This window comes from Pezoporus wallicus, unplaced genomic scaffold, assembly GCF_028554395.1.
Source record: "Pezoporus wallicus isolate ANWC-B61680 ecotype Strahan unplaced genomic scaffold, APGP_CSIRO_Pwel_v1 scaffold_6885, whole genome shotgun sequence".
Classification (NCBI taxonomy): domain Eukaryota; kingdom Metazoa; phylum Chordata; class Aves; order Psittaciformes; family Psittacidae; genus Pezoporus; species Pezoporus wallicus.
In genome coordinates this window covers 1,501,730-1,524,537 of record NW_026638858.1, presented here as the reverse complement: position 1 = coordinate 1,524,537, position 22,808 = coordinate 1,501,730, and the positions used below count along the sequence as shown (strand labels likewise).

Sequence of the window (22,808 nt, the reverse complement as noted above, 5' to 3'; positions counted from 1 at the left end):
AATACATTCATGCCTTTCCCAGGCCTCCCCACAGCCATGTAAACATCAGTGGACAATAATACATGCAACAAGGAAATCAGGTGTATTTAAAAAAACAACAAACATGGTTCTTCCCTTCATTTAGTGCAGGTACATCACTGAAAAACCAATGTTTTGAGAGAAGGTGGAATGAAAGGGATGAAGCTGCTATGAGATACCGAGATAGAGGAACCAATTTGGAGGCTCAGTCCATCCTGATGGCACTAGTATAACTCACTGGAAGCTGGGAAAACAGCTCAGCTGATTTCTGGAATATAAAATAAAATAAAATAAAATAAATAAAATAAAATAAAATAATGCTAAAAAATACTGTAGAAGGCAAAAAGAAGGGAAAAGTGTGCATTGGTTAGTGGAGTTTTTCCCCCTGTATCTGCCCCTACCCAGAGACACTGGTTTACAGATCTTGAAAAGACTCTGTCCACTTCATTACAGCAAGTTGCACTTCCCCTCTTTCCCAGCATCCCTGTGTGTATCATACTGGGAAAATGCCCTCTGAAGAGATGCTTTATGACAAAAAATTTGGCCTTTGCTCCCTGCAGAGCTACATGATAATACTGAGATCCAGATCTAGGGCTGGGCTAGGACGAGGGGCTGACTTTCACAGTCTTTTCTGGGACTCTAATATGTCATTTTAGGACTTCTCTGCTGAAATTATCCTTTGCCTACCCACCTTCTTGTATATCAGCAGAGCATTATGTGAAAGTCCTTGGACCAGCTGGGCTGAATGTGGAAGTGTGTTGACTGTCTAGACCTTCCAGGTGTCCATCCCCAGGCATCACTGCTGGCCGCTGCTGCAGCCTCCCATGCTTCTGCGACCCAGCAGCTAATCGGTTGGAGCTGTATCTGTGTGTAGAGGCATCATAACAAAGATCAGAGTCAATTCTGCCCAGCCATCTGAGCAAACATGGTATCTTGGGTTTGTTCTCAAGCCTGCAGTCTGAGGTTTTCAAGCTAAGACCATGATTTATCTGCCAACCTACAAAGAGATTTTGCAGGCAACAGGATAAACTTGAGCTGAAGCCAAGGTCGTTTTAACCCATTTTCCACCCACTGGCCAGGACCAGGCTCAGAGGTCCATGTGGCTGCTTCAGTCTTTCCTTGCAAGTGAAGGCAGTCCCTGCCAAGCCAAAAGGCAGGATAGCATATTTTGAACAGTCTCCTGGTATCAAAAAAGAAATGAGCTGCTCTGATCTGGCCCCATGGTGACCCACAACAGGATAAGACAGAAAGCAATGTTAAAGATGAGCTGCGCTTGGAAACAGCATCATCACCCTTATGGTGCTTCCAGCATTGCTGCTTTGCTCCGTGGGGTATGCAGGCAAGAGATTTAGCTGAAGTTTTGCTTGGTTTTATCATCTCTAAATGTCCCCCACGATAGCTGTTTACACAGCAAAGAAAAGTTCCAAAGGCAAATTTTCCAGCAGTGGCTACCAGAAGCTGTGATGAATTCAGTCCTCACCCTTCACAGGGACACCTTTCAGTGCAAAGAAAACCAGATGTCTGCAGTAGATGACGGGACAGGGACAGGAAGGCAGTCCTTTCTCCACCTGCAATGAAACACATGTCCAAAGGAAGAAGCCAGCCCTGCATCTGTGCAAAAACCCTCCTGACCAGCCACAAAAATTCCAAATTCTGAGAAAAAAAGATTGTTTTGCTTACTGTGATATTTTTAAAGGAAACTGGTATAAACCATTTATTTTTAAATGCCTAAATCAGCAACTCCACTTTTGAGCTGGAAAAGTCATCTGAGGCAGGAGCCTGGGCTTGGTGAAGTCCTTACTCATGTTCCTTACCCCACAGTGACACTTGGGGTCTTGGCCATGCCAGACAGACTGTCCCAATTTTGGGGGGATTAGGGGTGCTTGGGCATTGTTTTGCCCATCAGTTTTTCTACTACCAGCCTGGAACGTTAGTATTTTACCTCCTATTTGTGCATGATGGTTGCATGTGATAAAAAGCAGCACATGAGGATCCCTGAAAACTTAAGAGAGGCTTATATTGACCCCAAGAAACCAGAGAAGCACTGTCTACTATGAAACCCAACTAGATACAACATTCTTTTTCTTTTATTTGTCTTTGGGACATCTTCAGCTCCTGTCCGGCTTTAGGGTATCTGGGAACAGCCTAAACCAGTAAAAGCTAAGCAAATACCAACAACCACTGCGAAACACACCCTAAATCTCACCAAGAATCACCAAGCGCTTATTTATCTCAGTGGGTTCAGAGGGACATCTGCTATGGGATTGAGGTTTCATGGCTGTTTCTAAGGGCATATCACCCTCTGTTTCAGGTTTGAGCCCTGAAAAAGAGAAGCTGCCACACACTCTGCTCCTCCACAAAGAGCGGCACTCAGCGTGGCCTTCTTCCCACCCAACTCTCACCCCAGGAGCAAAAATAAATGAAAAGCAAAAGAAAAAGTCAGGCTTCATATTCTGGATGGATATTTATTTGCTTAAACAGATTTTGTTGGGGTTTTTTTCTTTTTTTTTTTTTTCTTTTTTGGTACAAAGCATCCAGGAAAGCTTTTACTTCTCTTTTTAAAAAATAAAAACTAGGTTTCTTTTAAAAAAAGACACATGAAAAGAAAAAAAAGTCAATCATTTGCAATTGCTCTGTTTTTTCTGCCTTCCCCACCCACTCCCCTTCCCCCCCCCCCCCCCTTTTAATTTGGACCGATTTTCATTCTTTCCATATATATTTAATAAAATAAATAAAGGATTTTCTTTGTTGTGTATTGCAGTGCCATATTTTTTTAAAACAAAGGCTTCATGGCTCAACATTGCAAGGTAATAACAAACAAAAGGATTACACATTAAAATCCTCCCCCTCTCAAGACTCCCCCTAGCCCTCCCCTCCAAACCACGAAATAGAATACAATTCAAGTAGTCTTTTTTTTTTTTATGTTTTAAATGTATGGATATATAAGACAAAGCAAGTACAGAACTGGTTAACAGAGTGTCCCCATTTTATTAGCAAGTGAGAATATATTAGGGAGATGTAATTGATTCCCCCCTTTTTATGGTTCCTAGACAGATAATATATATTATTTTAAAGCCAACCTATTTTACAGCCCTCGACCACCTCTCAAACCCATCCACTCAGTGAGTCCCAGGCCTCAAGCCAGAGACTTGCCTTTCCCCTCATCCCATGCAGCGGTCCCAGCCCTGCAGCTACCCGGTGCAGCCCTCCTCTTCTGCAGCCCTGGGGGGGGGGGGGGGGGGCACAAGGAGAAGAGTGGGGGGCATGGGGCAGGAAGGGCGGGTCCGGCGAGAAGGATGCAAGGGGCAAGAGAAGGAAAAGGAGATGGTGGGGCATGGAGCTGGTGGTTCTGCAGGGCCTGACGGTGGTGGCCGCTGTCCCACCCGCTCACGGGAGCACTGCAGGGTGGGGAGGAAAGTGGTAGGTCCCCTGTGGCTCTGGAAGCCAAGCTCTGCCGGGGGTCCATGCAGAAGCAGGGCCTTGAGTTGTAACTGGCGATACCTTCACCATTCAAAATAGTTTGCCTCTAGAACAGTTCCCTTTTAGTCTAAATTGTGGTGGTTTTGGTTGTTTTGTTTTGTTTTTTTTTTAATTTTTTTTTTTTTTTAAAAAAGGATGCGTGTCGATGTATTTCTGTGTGTGCGTGCATCTGTGTACATGAGTAACAGCCAACTAGCTCATATGGTCATGACCAAGCTATATTTCAGAAGAGAAAAGAAACACATTTATCACACTTTTCCTAAAACGAAAAGCTAAAATTTCAAGTTCAGTATTCGCTATCTTGTCCTTCCCTCCCCACCCTCCCTTGCTATTTCTGGGTTTTTTCTCTTCCAACTTACTTTAGCACCATAACACATTTTAAACATTACAATCCTTCTTCAGATACTACACAAAATGTCCCATAAAAATAGTGCTTTTTTGCCAAAAAAGTTATATAATATATTATATATATAAATCAACTAAATCCGTGGCAAATGTGCAATGCAGACGCCTCCTCCATTTAAAGTGAGCAACAGCTCACTTTTTTTTCATCTTTCTCCTTTCCTTTTTCTTCTGTCTTTCTCGCTTTCTCTCTCCTCTTCCTCTCCTTCTCACGATGATTTCAAAAAGGTGCAAGTCGATTTGGAATCTTGTAATGAAGCACACACACAAAAATGCAGATGGGGGCTCCTTGGAACATCTTCTCAGGTATGTTTTTCTTTTAAAGGTGCAAAAGAAAGTTATAAAAATAAGACAACCAAAGGAAAAAAAAAAAAAAAAGAAAAAAGTGGGGTGGGAATGAGGCAAAAAAATTCTATCCCTCAGTATTTCTTCCCATTTTACTGTATTTTTTCACTTTATTGTCAAGAAAGACACGGAATGGATTCTTCTTCTCGAGAAAAAAACAAAAAAAAAACAAAAAAAAGATTTTAAAAGATTTTTTAACTTCAAATCCTTTTTCCCTCTTGCTCTTTCTTTTGTCTTCTGGCGTTGGCACCGGGGATGTCACGCAGCGCCCGGCAGCAAAAAGTTCAAGTGCCAAACTGTCCCTTTGCAAGTACAGGCTTGGAAATACTGGGGGCGCGGGGGAACGAAACAGGCCTGGGAAACAAAACAACCCTCCCCCCCCACCCCGAAAGGACGATGCTGCGGGAGCTGCTCGCCGCCGCTGCCGCTGCCGCCATCCCCTCCTTGCTGTGTCAGTTGTTTGGTTGGGGCCGGAGCGGCGTGAGGGTGCTTCACCACCCCGCTCTTCGGCTCGGCGGCCCCGGGGACGGAGGGGCTCGGGGGCCGGGTCTCGCCAGTCCTCCCGCCCTTCCCCGGGAGATCAAAAATCGAGACGGCTGATCAGGGTTCATTTCTGGGGGCCGGCCGTCTCCGGGGAGGCTCGCGCCGCAGGGGGCCTCTGGCTGGGCAGGAAGATGAGGGGACGGTGCAGAGCCTTGGCTTCCTCCGCCGCTTGCAGGCCCTCCGCCTGCCACCGGTACTGGCGAGCCCGCAGGATGCCGGGCACCTCCCGCTGCAGCCGCTGGGAGCTCTTCTTCTGCCACACATCGTACTTGGAGTACTTGGCATGCGAGGGCTTCTGGAAGCTCTCCTGCAAGAGGATGAGGTAGCAGTGTTAGCCTCTCTGCAAGCCCTCCAGATGGGCTTCCCCTCTTTAAACTCCATCCATCCCATGGAAACACTGTCCCATTCCCGGAAATACTCAAGGTCAGTCTGGACAGGGCTTTGAGCAACCTGGTCTAGCTGAAAATGTCCCTGCTCATTGCAGGGGATTTGGACCAGATGACATTAAAAGGTTCTTTCCAACCCAAACTATTCTATGATTTGTCCCACCTCTGGCCGCCCACCTCATTAAAGCTGACTTTCCACAGGGTTCTTAGCATGAGTTGCCAACGGTGACCATCTCAAAGGCTCTACAGGAGCAAGACTTTGCATCTGGGGTTTGTCGTCTCCCATCCATGGCCTTCACATCTTTTCTCTTGCTGTCTATGTTGGAGAAGCATTGCCATCCGGGCACAGACCTACCTTGCTGAGTGCCGGCAGGCCCGCCAGGGAGGTGGCGGAGAGGTCACGCTCGGACTTGACAGACTTGGCGCAGTAGGTTTCCAGCAGAGCCAGGTCGCAGCTCCGAAAGCAGCACTCCTCCACAATCCCGCGGTTGATCCGCCGGTTATTTCGCCCCACCGGTCTACCTGCAACAGCAGAGACCCCAGTGTTAGCTGCCAACCTGGACTGGACCCTCTACCCACCTCAACAGCAAAACATCCCCTTGCCGGCATCCCTCCACCAGCAATCAGAGACTGGTGGGTCCACACTTCAAAACCAGCAGCGCTTCTCCCAAACCAGCTGACATGTGCCTGCAAACCAGACGATTTTCACATTAAGACTGTCCCAGACTAACGCTGTTAATGCCAACAGGGCTCCCCACGTGCGCGCAGCACTAATTAAAGGCACTTTCTACGGTGGTGATTTATTCCCCTCCACCTTCAGCACAGGCAGCCTTTCTGGGCGCAGCTAAAGCAAGGAAGCCCAAGCCCAGCCGCCAGCACTGCGCCGATTACTGTGACCGTCTCCGATGTTGATCCTGGCAAGCAAGTTTTACTAGAAAGAGGCAGCACGGCGTTGCAGCTGCCAACCTCCCTCCGCCGGGTTGACACTCAGGCAGGTGAAGCGAACCAAGGCGGCTAAATTTTACCAGATGGGACAGCTCTGAGACAGCTGCAGAAAGAATACAGGCTCCCACACCTGCCAAGAATAGCTATTAAACTTAATCTTTTAATAAGGGTTCCTCTCCCATTTCTGCCTGAAGAAGGATGAGTAAGCCCGTGTCCAGTGCAGCAACAACCGTATGCATTTCGTATAACTGCTTAATGATGGCCAAAGCACTTCGGAGGAAAATCTTACATCAGTTTTACTGGTCTTCCTTCCACTCTCAAAATAAAAGACATGGGCAAATTTGAATTTCTCATGCAAAACAAATTTGCTTGGGAATTGCAACTTCCAAAATACAAACTGGCCCAAAACAAAGGGATTTTCTCTGCACTTCTGTGCACGATATGTTATGTACTTGTGCTGTTCCGGGATTTGCAGCCAGGGCTCCACACACTGCCATCAGCACCTTTTCCCAGCACAAGGTGCTCCAAGGGAGAGGAGCAGAGCTGGCATCAGCGGGGCTTGCAAGCAGGATCCTGTACCACATTCCATCCAGGAGAATTTGGGCATGGGAAAAACTGAGAGCAAGTAGTGGAAATGCAATGTCTAATGCTGCTCACCATGCCATGCTGAGCCCCTACCTCTCTGCAGGAACAAACGAAATGGTCCATGCTGGCCCTGTGCACAACCTGTAATCCACTCCTGCACCATTAATGAAGCAGGCACTCAAGTATTTGGCCTGGTTGAACGTTCTGGGGCCCTAGCTTGCAATTTCCCTGAGGGAAATTTCCATCTGGGTGCCCACCCAAAGTGCCTCGGGACAAAGTACAAAGCACAGGAGTTTTCTGTGTATGCAGTGCAACCCTACATGTGAAAAGCAGCCCTGTATGCGCAATATAAACATGCATGTGCAATGCTGACCTGCATGTTCAGTGCAGTCCTGCATGTACAATGCACCCCATGTGTGCAATTCTGGCATCCAAAACCCCACAACCATACTTCACCATGGACTCTGCAAGAGCAAAGCCCCCGGTGGCAGAACACCTGCTCTACCTGCTCTGTTACAATCATCTGTGCCCCCATCCGCAGGGAGCCCTCTGCTCCATGCCCATGCATTGCCACTGCATTCATAGGTCATGAGAGCAAGTGCAGCATCAGGGCGCAGGGTGATGGGGCAGCTGACCCATACATGCAGTGCATCTCCAGCAGTCATGTCAAATGTTTTGCTTTTCATATTCATCTCCCCTGAGCCACCACCCTCATTTTCTTTTTTCTTAGGAAAAAAACTCAGACATGACCTTTAGCCAGCCCTACAGGAAGGTGAAAAGAACAGTTCCCTCTTGGTAAAGGCTCAGCAAAGGGAGCACTCTGAGGAGTTTAACTTTCTCTCTGTAAATGCTTGTGGCCAACAAGCACACCGAATTAGTCCCTCCCTTTAAAGGCAGGGCAGGTGTGTTGGGTGCCTACAGCTGTATGAATGATACCAGTGAAGGCAATCCAGGTTGCAATGCCCAAGGAAGATGGGAGAGAGGAATCAGATTAGGGGCAGGTGCATGTATTCTTCTATATGCATGCAATGCCCAGCAAGATGTATGGGAGACTTATGCTGCTGCTGCTGCATTCCGCAACACATATGGCCCCCAGTCATCACCTACCGACCCCACTGCCAAACCTGCATGTGTGGCAGGTTGCTGAAGCATTAGGTTGCTCCAGAAAGGCATCCTGAGCATGGGCAGAAGGAGAGGTTGGAAGGAAAAGAGAAAAAAATCAAGTCACCCCCTCTTGCTAGCACATCCCCACAGGGCTGCCTTCACACTCCCGCTGAACAGAATGTTGCACAAGTGACAACACACACAGTTTGGGGAGAACTTGAGGTTTTGAAAGGTTACACGTCTCCTCTCAAAAACAGAAATTGCCCGCTTGCAGCTATGTGTTTGTTTGGAAAGAAGAGGGTGGGAAAAAAAAACAAGGAAATCGGGACCATTTCACCACCTTGCCAACATGAGCACTCTGTGGCATGGGAGCACATGGGAAGATCACAGCAGCACGCTTGCAAACACCCTGGTGTGGCACCACCAGGCTGAGCTCCCGGCAGGGACCACCGTGGTGGCATGGCTCTTTTCTCCCCACTCACTGCCCCTGCCAGATCTGTGGGCACACGCACGGCCACTAGCCCCATGGCTGCCTTTTCTTTTGCATGAAGCCACTGCATGCTGCTCCCCTTGCTGGCACTGCTGCCAGCTCCACCGCGATGGTCTGATAGGGCACATTTTCCATTACATAATTGTTGGTACAGATCTCGCCAAATGCCAATATGGTCCTCTGTGGGAGAGTTACTTTAGGAAAAAAAAAACAGGCAAACAAAACAAACAGGGATTTAGTCCCTGAAAGTACCTGGAGACAACAACCCCAGGAAGAGATGCCAGGTCATTGGTGGTTAACACCGGTATCGCTGCTGACCTGGACTGGGAAAAATGTTTGTTCCATAACACAATTTACGCACGGACTAAAGGTTGAATTTCCTGGCTTCTGCCCATGGGTGGCATCTTGCTTTACTGCCACTGCCAAACCCAGGGAAGGATTTGCTCCTTTGTCCCCTGCCCACACGGGAGAGCTGGGCGGGCAGCAGTCTGCATTGCCATATGAGCCACTTCCCACTGCAGCAATGACAACCTCCTCCTGAGGAAGTGCACTTCCTCTTGGCCTTCAGTGAATGGCTATGCCCTCTTTTCTCCAAGTTGTGCTTCACTACAACCTCCCACAGCTCTGCTGAGGGGCCGAGCCCTGCAGTGCAAAGCCCAGTGATGCTAAGTCCAATGATTCAAAGCCCTCTGGCTGCCCAGGGTTATTCCCATCTGGCAGCAGGCTATTCTGACAGAGAGCTGAGCATCCCAGTGGGAGCACAAAGCCAAACCCATTCCTGGGAGAACCCAGTGGCCATGTACCTGCAGCACAGGTATTCCTCTGCACTGGAGTGGGACAGGAGAGTTCCTTCCCTGGCATCACCACCCTGCTGCTCCAGGCTCCCCACTCTCACCAGGGCCGCAGGGAAGGGTGCGCGGTGCCAGTGCCACCCTGGCCGGGTCCCCTCTTGTCCGGTCAATCAGGCCGCAAGCCGAGTGGAAGGGGACTTTGGGTGTAAACAGCCCCTGCGCCCCTGTCGCAGGAATGTTGGGAGCAACAAGGGGGCCTTTGTGCGGCACCAGGCCCCGTCCCAGTGCCCCTGGCCTGTCCCTCCCCCACCCCAGCACCACACTTTCCCCCCTGCTTTTTCCTAGTATTATTCAGAGGAGCGGCGGGTGCGCAAGAATGTGCCCTGTCAGCACAAGCGGCTGCAAAGAGCTAAATTCTTATCAGCTGTTGGAAAGGAGGAAACGGGAGCTGTTGTTTACAGAGAAGTTCGATGCCTCTCCCCCTGCAGCCCCTTCTCCCCTCCCTGCCAGCACTGCATGACAGCAATTCCGTGGCCAGGGCTTCCTCTAGGTCTGCCCCACTTTCTTCACTCAGAGCTGCACTCAGCATCCCTCAGTGAGCCATGCTGCCATTGCCAGGACGGGTGCTAGTGAGCACGGACTGGGGGTCCCAACAGAGCAGAGCCACAGTGGGATATCACCACCTTGCTGGCACCTGCAGATCAGGTGCCCAAAAGCCTTAAAAGTCACAGAGGGGAGGAATTACAACTGGGGCAGAGAACAATGCATGTATGGCTCCAGCTGCAGCTTGCCCAGGCACCCCTGGGATGCAGCACAGGGCTGGAGTGGTGCACGCTGCCATGCTCACCCTGCATCCCATGGCAAGAAACACTAGTGCTGCTGGCTCCTTCCCCTCCTGGTGTAGCTCTTTTGCAGCCCCAGCTCTTAGAGTCAGCTTCAGCATCTTCAGCCCTGAGCACTAGCCAGCCATGGTACCTCCAAGGGCACCTGGGGGCTGAGACTTGCTCCCCAAGCCAGCAGACAGATGGGCACCCCCGTTATGAGGGGGTGCACCCTCCTCAGTCTGGGCTGCATACTACCCCATCGCCAGATGCCAGGAGAATGGCACACTATCAGCACATTGTATTCCCTTGCATGGGTGCAAACAGTGCTGCATTTCAGAGGTAGCTTCGCTAGCTAAGTGTTTTCTTGTAAGAATGTAGAGCATCAGTTAAGATCTTAAATCACTGCTGCAGCAGAAAACCGATAATGCATTTTTGTATCATTTTTTGGGTTTATTTCCAAAATTACCAGTTGGATACTTGCAACAAGCCCCATCCAGCAGGGCCCACCTGTACTTGCAGGACAAGGCTGCCCACGTAATTTACCTCCTGTACAAATGAATATGAGCAGCCTGTGCTAACACAAGGACACATGTCCCGTGCTTGAAGTATTCATGACAAACCCAGGTCCAGTTTTAAGATGTAAACCCATGATCATGTAATATAACCAATGCCCTACTGAGCCTACATGGTGATAATAGTGCAGCCATGAGGGTTTAGGAGCGAAGATGAGTATGGTCAGGAGAATGAATCACTTTATGAGGACAACAGATGGAGGTAGAGGGGAAAAAGTGAAGCAAGCTGGGGATATCCAAACCCTTTGTCAAAGAGAGCCATCACCCAAATGTCTTCAGCCCTGCACAGCACATGCTGGACAGATGCTGAAGTGGTTAAAATGGGACTTTGTTTCATCCCCCAGCACCTGAGCTGTGCAGAAATACTCAGAAAGAAAAAGGGGGGACAGGAGAGGACAAAAAAAAAAAAAAAAAAAAGGCAAGAATTCCCTTGCAAGCATCAGATTGGCCACTTGGCACCAAGCAACTTCTCTGCCTTCAAAAGTGTTTTTATTTTGGCCTGGACTGCTGGGTTACTTGAGGTGAAAGGAGGTCAGTTTGTCCGTAAAACAAAAGCCCCATTCCCTTTCATCCCTAGAGAGGGGGAGGAGGGAAGAGAAACCATGGGATGGAAATGGGCTCTCCTCTATATATCGGAGGGAGAGGAAGAGGTGTTATAGCAGGACAGCAGCTTGCCTCCTCGACGCACCAGTAAGGCCAGTCCTGGACTCACTGCCTTGTCTAAGCTACGGCACAGGGCTCGCTGGGAGAGGAAAGGTGGAAGGGAGAGATGAGAAGAGGAAGGGGAGCTGACATGCAAACCCTTGCCACTCAGCAAGAGGAAGGAAGTGTCCTCAGGGTGTCCCCAAAAGCGCCACCTGCCCACAACACCCTGAGCATGGTGCGAACATCTGCTGCTCAGCTGGGATAGGGCAGGGTGATCACCCCAGTGAGCTGCAAAGCCACCTGCGGCCCGACCACCTGCCCAAAGTTACACAGCTGCTGCTGGATGGAGGATTCCTGCACTTCTCCCTGCCCAACCTCAGCCAAGTCTGGCTGAGGACCTAAGTTGGGAAGGGACATCCAGGGTAGTCTCCTGCAGCACCCTGTTCTCTGCACAGGCACACTGGAACAAGAGGGAGGCTGGCTCTTAACTCCACTACTCCAAAACCACCCTGTTACGTGAAAATGACTTTTTATTTCATTTTCCCAAGGCAGAGGCAAGACTGCCAAGTGCATGGCACCATGTACATCTGGTATCACCTTCCTCTTCCCCCTGCTTCATTTGCATCTTTCCTGTAGTCAGTCACTCTTCGGCTCAGTTCACAGAAGGTGGCAAGACACAGGGTCTTCCCTCTACCAAGATGAGCAGAGGACCAAAACACCAGAACAAGGCATGAAACTCAAGACACCTTTGCTGATAGATTACTGAGTGTCCATTGCTAGTGATTTTCTCTTCCTCCCTGTTTGCCAGCTAAGCCATTGTATTGCTAATGCCAACAGTCCAAACCCCCAAGCATCATGGTGGAAAGCCCATTCCAGCCAACTGTCCTGAAGTCACCTGCACTCTGTGGATGACTGAAACACTGCATTTTTTTGCACAAGATGTGCTGCAAAAATGGTAAGACATCACTTTTCAGCGACAAGTTCACCACTGGGTATCCAGCAGGCCACAAAGCGTGTTTTGGGAGCAGCCTAGAAACTGCTGTCATTCCCAAACAAAGCCTGCACAGAAAGGTGGAGTGCCCAGATCCATGCCTGCTCTCGGGTGAAGCACGTAGGCAGCAAGGTTTAAAAATAAGCCAGGGCCCAAGCTCAGCAGAGAGCTGGCTGCAGACATCCTTATTATTTTAACATCCTTGGTGAGCCAACCACCTATGGCTCCCCAGCGATATTTGATTTTCCCAAGCATCAAATGCTGGACCCACTTTCCTCATGGGACTGAGCATATTGCTTTTCTCATTCATTTCCAGGCCTACCACCATGCAGAAGGAAACCACAAAAAGCCTTCCCAGCCAGACTGGGAAACCCCTCCTTTCCCTCTCATCCCAGCTCCACTGAAGCAAGACATGGGGTGGGAGCAGCATCCTGCCCGCTGACAACAGCGGCCCAGCACTTACTGAAGTAGAAGCCCCTGTCCCCGCAGACGAACTGCAGCGTGTCCACCAGCTCCCCGCCACACAGGGTCTCCGCCGTGCCATACGCTGCAGCTGAATCCAGCGCATAGGCCAGGAAAGCCAGCAGAAGCAGCAGCATCCTCCTCGCTGCACACATCCTCTGCACCTGGGGACAAAGGCACAGTGTTAACGTGGCACGAGACACCCCTCTCTGCCATCTACCCTAGGCAAAGCCCCTCACCACAGCATGCCTGGGGTTTGATGCCCAGACATGTCAGGATGCTGCAGAGCAGGACCTGCAGCCCTGAGCTGGCCACTGGTGCAAGGCTGGCTCCCTGCTCTCACCCCACCAGCCAGCTGCTCTGATCAGACAAAGTTTGGATTGAAGCAGTTTTTTCCATTGTAAAATCCCACTTCAGCCTACCTCTGAAAGGCTTTTATTCCCCCTGCTCTTTCAACAGCATGATTTTTTATTTTACACCCCTTTTGCATGAGAGATCATCCAAATGATTATTGGAAGGCATTTCTTTTTCATTTCTGATTATAGGTTTTCATGACCCACATGAACACATGCTCACCCAAAGCAGAATCAAATGAAGTTTCAACCTGTCCTAGAGCTGCTTTTGAGGAAAGCTGGGTTTTGCCAAGGAGCGGCCTTTGCCCTGAGCGTGTGAGAGACTTGTACAGCCGAGGCTCAGGCAATCGAGGGGCTGATTGCACAAGCTGTGTTTGCTGATGAGAGCTGGGACCAAGAAGACATCCCTCAGAATCAAAGCAGTCCCACAGAAAAGCTGCCTGAGGCATCACCAAGGAGGGCCAAGGGGGTATAAGCTGGTGTGAAGGATTAAAAAAAAAACTCCCTGGATATTTCCTAACTAACCCAAAGATTTCTCCTGACTCAGCTCCAGCAAACAGTTTTACCTCCATGTCAGATTCTGCAGGTGTGAAGAGAGGGTACTATAGCCTCACTGGATGAGGCAAAACCCCTGGATGCTTCAAGGCATTACAGTCCCTCAGTGATGACCATTACTGTATATATACAGCCAAATGACAATGGTGGCCAGACAGGTGAACACAAAATGAAAAGGGGAAGCATAGCAAGACAGCAGCTGGCATGGGGTAATGCTAAATCTCAAGCAGAGCATCCCCGCTCCCTGCTAACACTCAGACAAGATGCTGGGTTTCACATCCAGCCTTCATCACCATAACATCTGAGCAACATGAGAATATTATCAGTTAATGAATATTACCTCACCACCACCACCACCCCACACCCCCCACCCCCCCCCCGGGACGCTCAGAGATGGAGCCGAAGCCCAGGATAGATTAAATGACTTGCCCAAGGTCACAGGGGAAGTCTGCAGTGCAGCCAGGAAATTAGCCCAGCTCCCCCAGGGCACCGCTACAGTCCTGCCAGCAATAAAGCCACCCTTGCTACCAATTTTTTGCTAGCACATAGCTCAAATTGTCGCTGATAGAAATGTGCTGTGCTTACAAGTCGTAAACTCTTCTGAGCAGCGGAATGACAGGAATCAGCACTGAGAAAAGCCAAAACAGAGGTTTCGTTGGAGTGGGCTGAGGGGGGCATCCTCCCTGCGCATGCTTTAATGCCCATCGTATTGCTCAGCCTGCGCTGACAGAGACCCGCAAGGCTGTCAAAACCCCTCCAGGGCTCTGGACAAGAGAGGCAGCAGCCCTAGGAACAAACTGGGCTCAAACCAGCAAGTGATGGGACCTGGACCGGCTTTTCCAGTAGCACCAGTCCCCAGAGCACACTGAGGGGGCTTTGATCTCTATTATATGGGAGCAGAGGGATAGCACTAGGCTGTGCTTGCACCACACTTCCTAGCTACAGTGTTTTGCCACCAACACATTTTCACCTTGATTTTTTTACCAAGCGGCCGGCCAACAAGTGTATATTGGGCCTCCCCAGCATGACCACAGCATCATCTTCACTGCTTGAGCCATGCCCCTGATGCGGCAGAATTGGCAGCCAGATCTCCAGCTGACAAGAGCCCAATGATGCTTTTCTTTTCCCCCCTTTTTTTACATGCAGCTCCTGATTGCTGGTGTCCCCAGGGTGCAGGAAGCACTGGCAGCTCATTGCTGGGGCAGCAGATGTGTGCCAGCCAGTGCTGCTGTTGAAGCTGCTGACATGGGACTTCAGGACACCCAAATAATCCCTCATCCCCAATTAGGCTCATGCTGGCTGTGAGCACAGTGGCTAACAAGCAGTCTGCCTGCTGGCCTTCCCCAAGCCAGACACAGCCCCCCAGAAGGGGCTTGCTTGGTGGCATGGGTGACAAAGGCATTTTTTCCTCCACATTCAGTCTAAAGAAAGGGGTGAGATGCTCTGAAGCAAGGGGAGAGCAAGTTTTTGTCAGCAGGGCGATATCTGATGCTAGGGAGACCTGATACCTTCTCTGGAAAAAAATACTGTGCTCCTTGGAAAATACCCACTCCTGCACAACCTGCACCACAAGCACAAGGTGGCCCCTGGCAGCCTTCTCTGCCTCCACTGTGAGCTCTGCTAGGATGACCATGCATCTTGTAACCCTGGCCAAGAAGTTCGCCCAAAGCCATGAGGACAGTTAGGGCCCCAACACTGTCATCCAGAGCCAGGCCAATGTGGAGGTGTGTGACGCACTGATGTCCCCCTTTGCCCATGCGTCAACTTCCAGTCCTTTTCATCGCTGTCACCTTGGCATCTCCTCCCTCCCTCCAGCAGCTGTGTAACAAGAAACTGGGCAGCAAATCAAAAAGCATCTTTATTTACTACCCAGTGCTGCAGTTTCTCTCCAGCTTGATGGAACTGCAACCCAACCCCATAAGCACTTCCCTCTTGCTTTGGACCTACAGAAGAAAAGGCCCCAGGGTTCACCCAAAAAGGCTAGACAGTCTCCCACAGTGCCATCACCAGCTCAGTGCATCCTGATGACCTTTCAATTGATCTTTTCCCACTCCTGCTCCTCCTTAGCAAGCATGAGCAGCATCCCACTCACAAAAGCTTGCACCCACCCTGCCATGGCCGCTGGAGCAGGCGCTGCTCCCCAAAACAAGGTGGCACGGCACGGCTGGGTACCTGCAGCCTGCGATCTGGTGCAAACACCATGCCAGCTGCACAGGTTGCATGCGGCTTCTGTTGTCATGGCCAAATCCTGCTCAGCACCATGAAGCAAAGCCCTCTGAAACCATCCAAGCTTTCATTCTCCCCTGGAAATGGGAGACAGCACTGCTTTTGGATTCTAGTCCAAGCATTCATTCAGGGACAGCCCCCTCAGCTGTGGGACAGGGTAAATTCACACCAATGGCTGGAAAACCCGTCAATTTTTATCAGAACGCCTCTCTCATGTAAGACATAACAGGAATAAGGCAGCAGGGTGCTTTCCGAAAGAACAAGGTCCCATCTCTGCTAGGAGAGAGGCTACACCCACCAAAGTTTCATCCTTGCCAAAATGGGTTGAATCAGCAGGGCCAGCTGCCATTCCACCTCACATGCGTGTGGAGAGCTCAAACGTTTCAGGATCCAGTTTTAACCATGGGCAGTGGGAATGGCAGTGCAAGATATGCCGGATCCCCAGCAACCTGAGTGCTGAATTCCCCCTAACGAAGTCTCAAACCCCATGCAGTGTGCCAGAGGGTGATGCAAGAGGAATTTCTTGGTTGCACAGGTGTCCTTTACCATCCTGGGAATTGCACCTAAAGCTCCTCTGAACAACACGTGTCTGAGAGTAGCCATCTTGTTGCCAAAGAGGCTAAGACAAGCCATTGGAGCACACCACTCACCTCTCCTTGCCTGGAGTGGATCGGCTTTGCTCTTCATCTTTTGTGTCCCTCTCCCGCCTTCTCCCATGTCCCCAAGTCCCCACATGACCCCAGGCTGCCACGTGAGCCAGCTCAGAGCTGAGCTGCCATACCCGGGTTGATGCTGCTGCCTTGACTCCTGTGTATTTCCCCCCTTGCAGCACACACTGCTGCACCCATGGCTGGAGACCCCCAAACACCTCTCAGCAGCCATCCAGCCAGCAGGAACACTCCAACAGAGAGGGTCTTCTTGAAGTGGCTGTGGCATGCCTGAAGCGAGCCCAAGGGGCAGTTCTGCAGCAGAGCCCCCCTTCCACCTGAGGCTGTTAAAGGATTTTTTCAGGATTTGCTGCAGAATCAGCTGGATCTGCGATTTCTGTCCAGCTGCTGGGGAGTAGGGGCCAAGAGGCCACAATGTGCTAAAAGGCCCAGTTGCCAAATCTCAGAGGACAGCTCAGGCATCCCTTGCATCCAGGCTTGTCCTGAGCCAACCAAACCACGATGCCTCTCTTGGGCAACAAACATCTCCCCAAAAACAGAGACTAAACCTCCTGTCTGACCTAATTCCTTCTTCAGTCTGGCCTTCATTACAATGTAATATGAACAGAACAACGTAGGAGGGAATTGACAGATGGCCCAGTCTGCAAAATTTGGATTTGGACAGCAAAAAAGAAAAAAGAATCTCACTTCTCTGTAGAGCAGTGCAGTGTTTATAAGGGAGCACAGCTAAAAGTCATCAGCCCGAACCCAGTGGTGTGTGCAGGAGGGGAAAACCCCAGGCTGCACATCCCAGCCTCCATCAGCCTCCACCCCTCTAAGACAAAGCAGGCAAACTGAGGTTGTGCTCTTCTGATGACTGCCTGTGAAAGACATTGAGCATCTATCTCTCTGTGCTACTCCTCTTGGTGGGCAGCTTCAGCAGAGCAGGCAGCTGACCCGGTTTTGAGCGCAGGTCTCCTGGAGGGGCTGGACAGGGGTACATGCCAACCTCACACGTGCCAAGTGAATGCCACGCCTGCCCACAGGCAACCTCATGCATGGCACCAGGCCACAACACCCCAAGGTGCCAAGTAGCAAACAGCTGTTGGAAGCCAGCGGGGAGAGTCAGGTGTCCTGGCAGCTGAAAAACACACAGGGGCTGCATCTTGGGCAGAGGCACAAGGAAGAGGTACCCAGAGGGACAGGAGCTACTGTGTGCTGTGCTGCAGAAGAGCATTCCTTTCCATCTAAAAGAGAAAGGAGGACATTTCCAACCCGCAACTTGGAAGAAGCAAGCTTCAAAACACAAAACTTTCAACCATGGAGCTGTCAGACAAACAAAACCAACCTAGGACCAGAGGTTTTTCTCAGGCTTGGAAAAAATAAAAACCTCACGATCCTTGGCACCTGGCTCACATGACATTCATATGGCTGAGGTTGGCAATGCTGCCACTATTTTTAGCCCTCACTTTTTTGTCTTCACTGCTCATCCCCATCAGCAGCGACCCCACATCAGGGGTCACCTTCCTGCCTCCAGAGCCTCTCTCCAGGCAACTGGGGAGGGGCACCTGCCTCCTCTGCCTGGGGACAGGGGAGCGCTGCCCACACCCCATGTCTATACGTGCCTCAGCAAGAACTACCATAGCTATGGAAAAATCAAGCTGAAAAAGGTGAATGGGGTATTCAGTACCATTTACTCACCCCACTGGGGAGTAAGGCTGTATTGCACAAATTTTGGTATGCAGCCCAGAAACATTTGATTTATTGCATTAAAAAAAAAAGGAAACACAATCTTGCTTAACTCTTCTAAAGACAGCTGGCAGGATCCAGTGAAGGGATTTAAGTCCATTTTAGTAGCCTCACTTAACTCCTTTCTTTATTGTTCCTCTCTCCTTTCTGCATTCCCATCTAAAACCTGGAGTATATCAGGGAAAGTTAACAGCAAGTTAAGCTGTTAAATCAGAAATTGTGGTGACTGGAGTCTGTTGGCAAGTGATATTCCCACAACACGTTGAACTTGCTTTATGTCTTGGCAGAGCGGCTTTAACCCTTTCAGAGCTGGGCTGCAACCTCAAGGCAGATTTCTTCCCCTGGTGCCCCCACCTCTCCTGACACCTTACCCAAATGCGTTGAGGGACGCCGGTATCTCTTTGCCCCATTTAAGACACACAGCAGCCTCTAAAAGCAAAGGCAATCCAAAGAAGGATCGGAAAGGTCAGTCCCAGGACACGAGCACGGAGAGGGTGGGCCACTTACAGTGCTCGTATGCACTGCTGGAAACACACCAGCTCCTTGGTCCCTCTAAAAATAAGACCTCACCTGCTGTGTTTGCTTTATTTAAAAAAAGTACAGAAACGCTTTTCTCTGGTGCTCTGTGAGGAAAGCCGGGCTCACGCTGAAGCCCATAGGAATCAATGGGAAGACACGCACTGACACCTCCGGGTTGCCTGGTCAAAGCAGCAGCCCTCCAGCCAGACTGCAAAAAGGATCACCTGTCAGAAAAAACGCTGGGACACAGACGCAGACACATTTTGGCTCTCAAATTTCATGAGGCGGTGGGAGGGGACCCACGGTGTCAAATCTTTTATCCCTTAATGAATTTTCACAGGAGCCGGGATAGCCCCTTTGAAAGGCTGAGTGAACTTGTGTGGGTGTTGACAACATGAAACAAGATTTACAGCTCTGACCCATTCACCCCCACCAAAATTGTCAAGTTGGGTCCAGAACAGCTCAGTGAAGCTCAAATCAGAAGTGTCAGTCAGTTTTATTCCTCCAGATGTCCTTAGCACAAAGTCACCCTCACAAAAGCACGTGACCCAGGCTCCTCAACTCCCCTCTAAATCAAGGCAAGACGAGGAATAAAAAAAAACAACACGCTGAACCCTGCGAAGTGAAAGGGAAAACCACACACACACACTCACGCACAACCTGACAACAAATAAACCCAAAGAAAACCAGGCCTCAGCCTCCCAAGCATATCCCAGCATATGGAAGAGAACGACAGACTTTGTATAGGAAGCCTCGGCTCAAGGGTTGAGAGCAGCGGTTCTCCCGAGGTGTCTATTTAAAACCACCCCCACAACCCTTGTTTTTACACTTGATTGCTCCACACTGCCGGTGTGAGCCCTGGGTCACCAGAAACCCTGCTAAAGTACCACTGGCTCAAGGCAAGGCAGCCACATCTGCTGGTATGGTTACGCTAAATCCGAGTTTCCTCATGTGCCCCAGTTCCCTACTGCTCAACAGAGTGCTAAAACCTTTCCAAGTTGTGCTCTTAAAACAATTACTGTAGGGAAATGCAATTGGGCAGGAAGAAGAAGAAGAAAAAAATAAAAATCACACAAAGTCGAAGGCTGCATGCCAACCATTAACTCTCACTCCATTTTGGCTTCGCTTTCTTGTTTTTCCTCTCTGTATTTTTATCCCTCCGAGACCCAACACACAGCAGTGTTTTGCAGAAGAGAGTTTAACAATCTCCCCGGCCTCCGAGGCCGGAGAACTGTCTGTCCCTGCCCGGGACCGCGCCGCTACGACCACCTCCCGCTCCCCACACCGTCCAGCGAGCGGCGGGACCGCCACGGGCGCCTGGGGCCGCGCAGCCCCGCGTGACCTCGCGTAGCCCCGGCCCCGCACGCCCCTCCGCGCCTCCCCACGCGGGGTTGCCCCGCGCTGGCACGCCGCAGCTGCTCGGGTGCGCAAACGGTGCGCTGCTAATGCCTCCCTCCCCCACAACCCGCTCCGGGCGTGGAGCCGAGGTGCAGACTGTCCGCGCCGCCGCCGCCGCCGGCTGCTCCCCGGGGATGCCCCGCGCACCCACCGCAGCGGGCCGCCCCGCCAGCCCGCGCCTCGGCCGGCTCTCGGGGTCCCTCTAGCGACACGCGTGGGGACGGCGGGCAGCGGGGACGGCGCAGCTCGGCATGGCACGGCGCGGCATGGCACGGCACGGCACGGCACGGCATGGGTCTGCCCGGCATGGCGCGCGCAGGGGTGCCCTCCTGCCCCTGCCCGCGGAGAAGCTGTGAGGAGCCGCGCGGAGCGGAGCGGCGCTTACCTTGGAGATGCCGCTGCTACTCTCAACTTCTGGCGGCGGCGGCGGGCCGGGGAGGAAGGCAGGCTGCCGGCAGCGCTCATCCGTGTGTGCCCCGGCGCTTGACATGCTGCTGCTCTCCTGCCCTGGCAGTGATCGCGGCTTTGGCTCGCCTTCCCGCGCCCTGGCTCGCTCTCCTCGTCGTGCCTTTTGGTATGTCAAGTCCCTGCTTGATTTTGTCTGAAGGATGTTATTTTGTTACGATCAGGTATCTTGTTATTCTAGAGAGCGAGCGAGCGCTTTCCTTTTCTTTCCGGTTTCTTTTTTTTTTTCCCCCTTTTTTTTTTTTTTTTTTTTTTCCTGTTTTCCCCCTCCTTTTTTTTTTTTTTTTTTTTTTTTTTCCTTTTTTTTTTTTTTTTCCCTTCTCTTTCTCTCTTCCTGCTTTGGCTGCCCCTTGGGTGGCTCTCACTTTTGTGTTTACTGACTACGTCCCCCTGGCTGGGGCGGAGGGGCTGGCTGCCTGACTGACCGCTGCTCCCAGCTGGCTGCCCCACGAGCGAGGAGACAGGCAGGGCGCTTCGTCTGCCCCCCTTTTATACCCCCCCAATGGGCATGCTCTATCGTCCCCAGCGAGCACCAGCCCGGCCACGCAGCCAATAATGTTGCAGAGCGGTCTAACCCCCTCTCTTCCCTCCCTCCCTTCCTTTCTTCCCTCCTTCTCCCTCGTAACCCTCCGGAGTCCAGCTCGGGGAGGGAAGAGGGGACAGAAAGTTTCTGCCGCACGGTTTCTCCGCGGGTTGCTCCCGAGTGGGGGCTTTGACCCACCCCGGCTGGTCCCGGAGGGTGGAAGGGCGGGGGGAGGCTGAGAGCATCCCCCGCCATCCCCGCAGGTGAGGGGAGGAGGTGAGGGGCTGCGCTCCGAGCCCATGCCCCAGATGCTGGGGGGTACCCTCTGAGCGCCTCTCGCTGCCGAGCAGCGAGCCCCAAGCCCTGGGAGGGAGATGAGAGGGTACAGCAGGGGACTGCTCTGCCTATCCCGCTCCCGGGGCTCTGCCTAGGTGCGTACAGGGCACAGGTGTCCGCACCCTCCGTCCTGCCCCGCACTCGCCCCGAGCTGCTCCGAAGGGCTCCCCGGTGAACGCACAGCCATTCAGGGGTGCCGGCAGCAGGGTTCCCCTAGGCTTGCACGCCTGTCCCGCGCTAAGTGTCCCAGTGCAGGAAGGAAGTGGCAGCAGCAAGCCCCTGCATCCAGCCGGGTGCGTCCTTGTGGACAGCATAGAAACTGCCCCTCCACAGGGCAGCAGAACCTCGGGTTTGCACCCCTCAGAGCACCTTAGCGGGAGAGGTTCCTGTTCGCTTGGTCACTTCTGCTTTCCGCGGGCTTCTGCAAGCGAGCACAGTTGCCTTTCAGGCAAAGGGACTTTTCCCAGGCTTCACCGTGCGTGTACAGCAGCGCGCGGGCTGAACGCGCTCCCACTGCTCTCTCTGCCCGTGCTGCATGTCAGTCACATTGTGCTGCATTAATCAAAACTCACCTTCTCGCAAAGACCTGCCCTCCAAGTCTGCCCCACTGGGTCAGCAGGTGTTCCAAGGGAAGGGACCACACTCACAGCCCTGGCCAGCACCCAAGTGCCCACAGCCTCACCACTGCTTGGTGGGTGCTCCTCTGCAGGGCCGCATACTATCCTTGATGTGGAGAGGAGCGGAGCTGCCTGAAACTGAGCAGCAGGTTGGTCCATCTCGGGCAGCACTTGCCGTAGTTAGTGGCGTGAAAGGGCAAGGATACTGCAGGCAGTGCAATAAGGAAAACATTTTTTCTCTTTTTTTTCAAGTTTGCACTTTTTTTCTGTCACAGATGGGGGCTTGGTGCATCTCTGAACATGTCCAAATATGAATTGCCCTAAACATGCCCGAGAAAATGTGTGCAGGACATGTCCTTTCTCACTAGGCTTTGGACATCCTTCCTTCCCCAGCATCCTTCTGTTCTCTGATCTGTCCTCTGGGCTCTGCTTCTCCAGACTGTCGCTGGGTATCGTACCTAGCAGACCTGGTGCCACGGCTGCTGTCTTTGACCGAAACATCGACACACCTGGGAGAGAGAGGTGATGCTGAGGAAGCGATTCTGTGCACACCACATTCAAACAAGCATCGAGTCTCAGTTCCTACACTGATATTTAAGCATGTAAAGAAGTGGCCTGGCCATCAAGGAGACTGAGCATCTGCTGGCATGTGTGGGGGCTCTAGACTTTTCCTGAAAAGAGGCATCTCCATCAATGCTTACCTTGGGCTTTAGGAGTTTCTCCTAGATGCCCAGCACTTAGTAAACCCTGATAGTGGGTCCTCAAACAGCTCAGCAGAGCTGGTCTCCTTAACAAAGATTAACCACCTTTCCTCAGTGCAAAAGCAAAACCCCATCA

The 22,808-nt window shown here is 51.5% G+C and overlaps 1 protein-coding gene across 1 annotated transcript; it reads right to left on the bottom strand.

Moving 5' to 3' along the window:
- Window positions 1-4,074: 4,074 nt before the first annotated feature.
- On the bottom strand, window positions 4,075-20,717 carry IGF2 (insulin like growth factor 2). The gene is made up of 4 exons (XM_057412856.1): window positions 20,416-20,717; window positions 12,585-12,747; window positions 5,530-5,696; window positions 4,075-5,095 (listed from the first exon to the last, which is right to left on the bottom strand). Exons 1-4 carry the CDS (start codon window positions 20,518-20,520, stop codon window positions 4,853-4,855), a joined length of 678 nt encoding a protein of 225 aa, XP_057268839.1. The 5' UTR covers window positions 20,521-20,717; the 3' UTR covers window positions 4,075-4,852.
- Window positions 20,718-22,808: the final 2,091 nt, after the last annotated feature.

What these genes read in the sequence shown, in the direction of transcription:
- IGF2 (XM_057412856.1), bottom strand. Translation starts at nt 20,520, where the DNA reads ATGTCAAGCGCCGGGGCACACACGGATGAGCGCTGCCGGCAGCCTGCC. An exon ending in GTAGCAGCGGCATCTCCAAG is followed by an intron (nt 12,748 to 20,415) that starts GTAAGCGCCGCT and finishes CTTTGTCCCCAG; the next exon opens with GTGCAGAGGATGTGTGCAGC. An exon ending in GGACAGGGGCTTCTACTTCA is followed by an intron (nt 5,697 to 12,584) that starts GTAAGTGCTGGG and finishes CTGCTGTTGCAG; the next exon opens with GTAGACCGGTGGGGCGAAAT.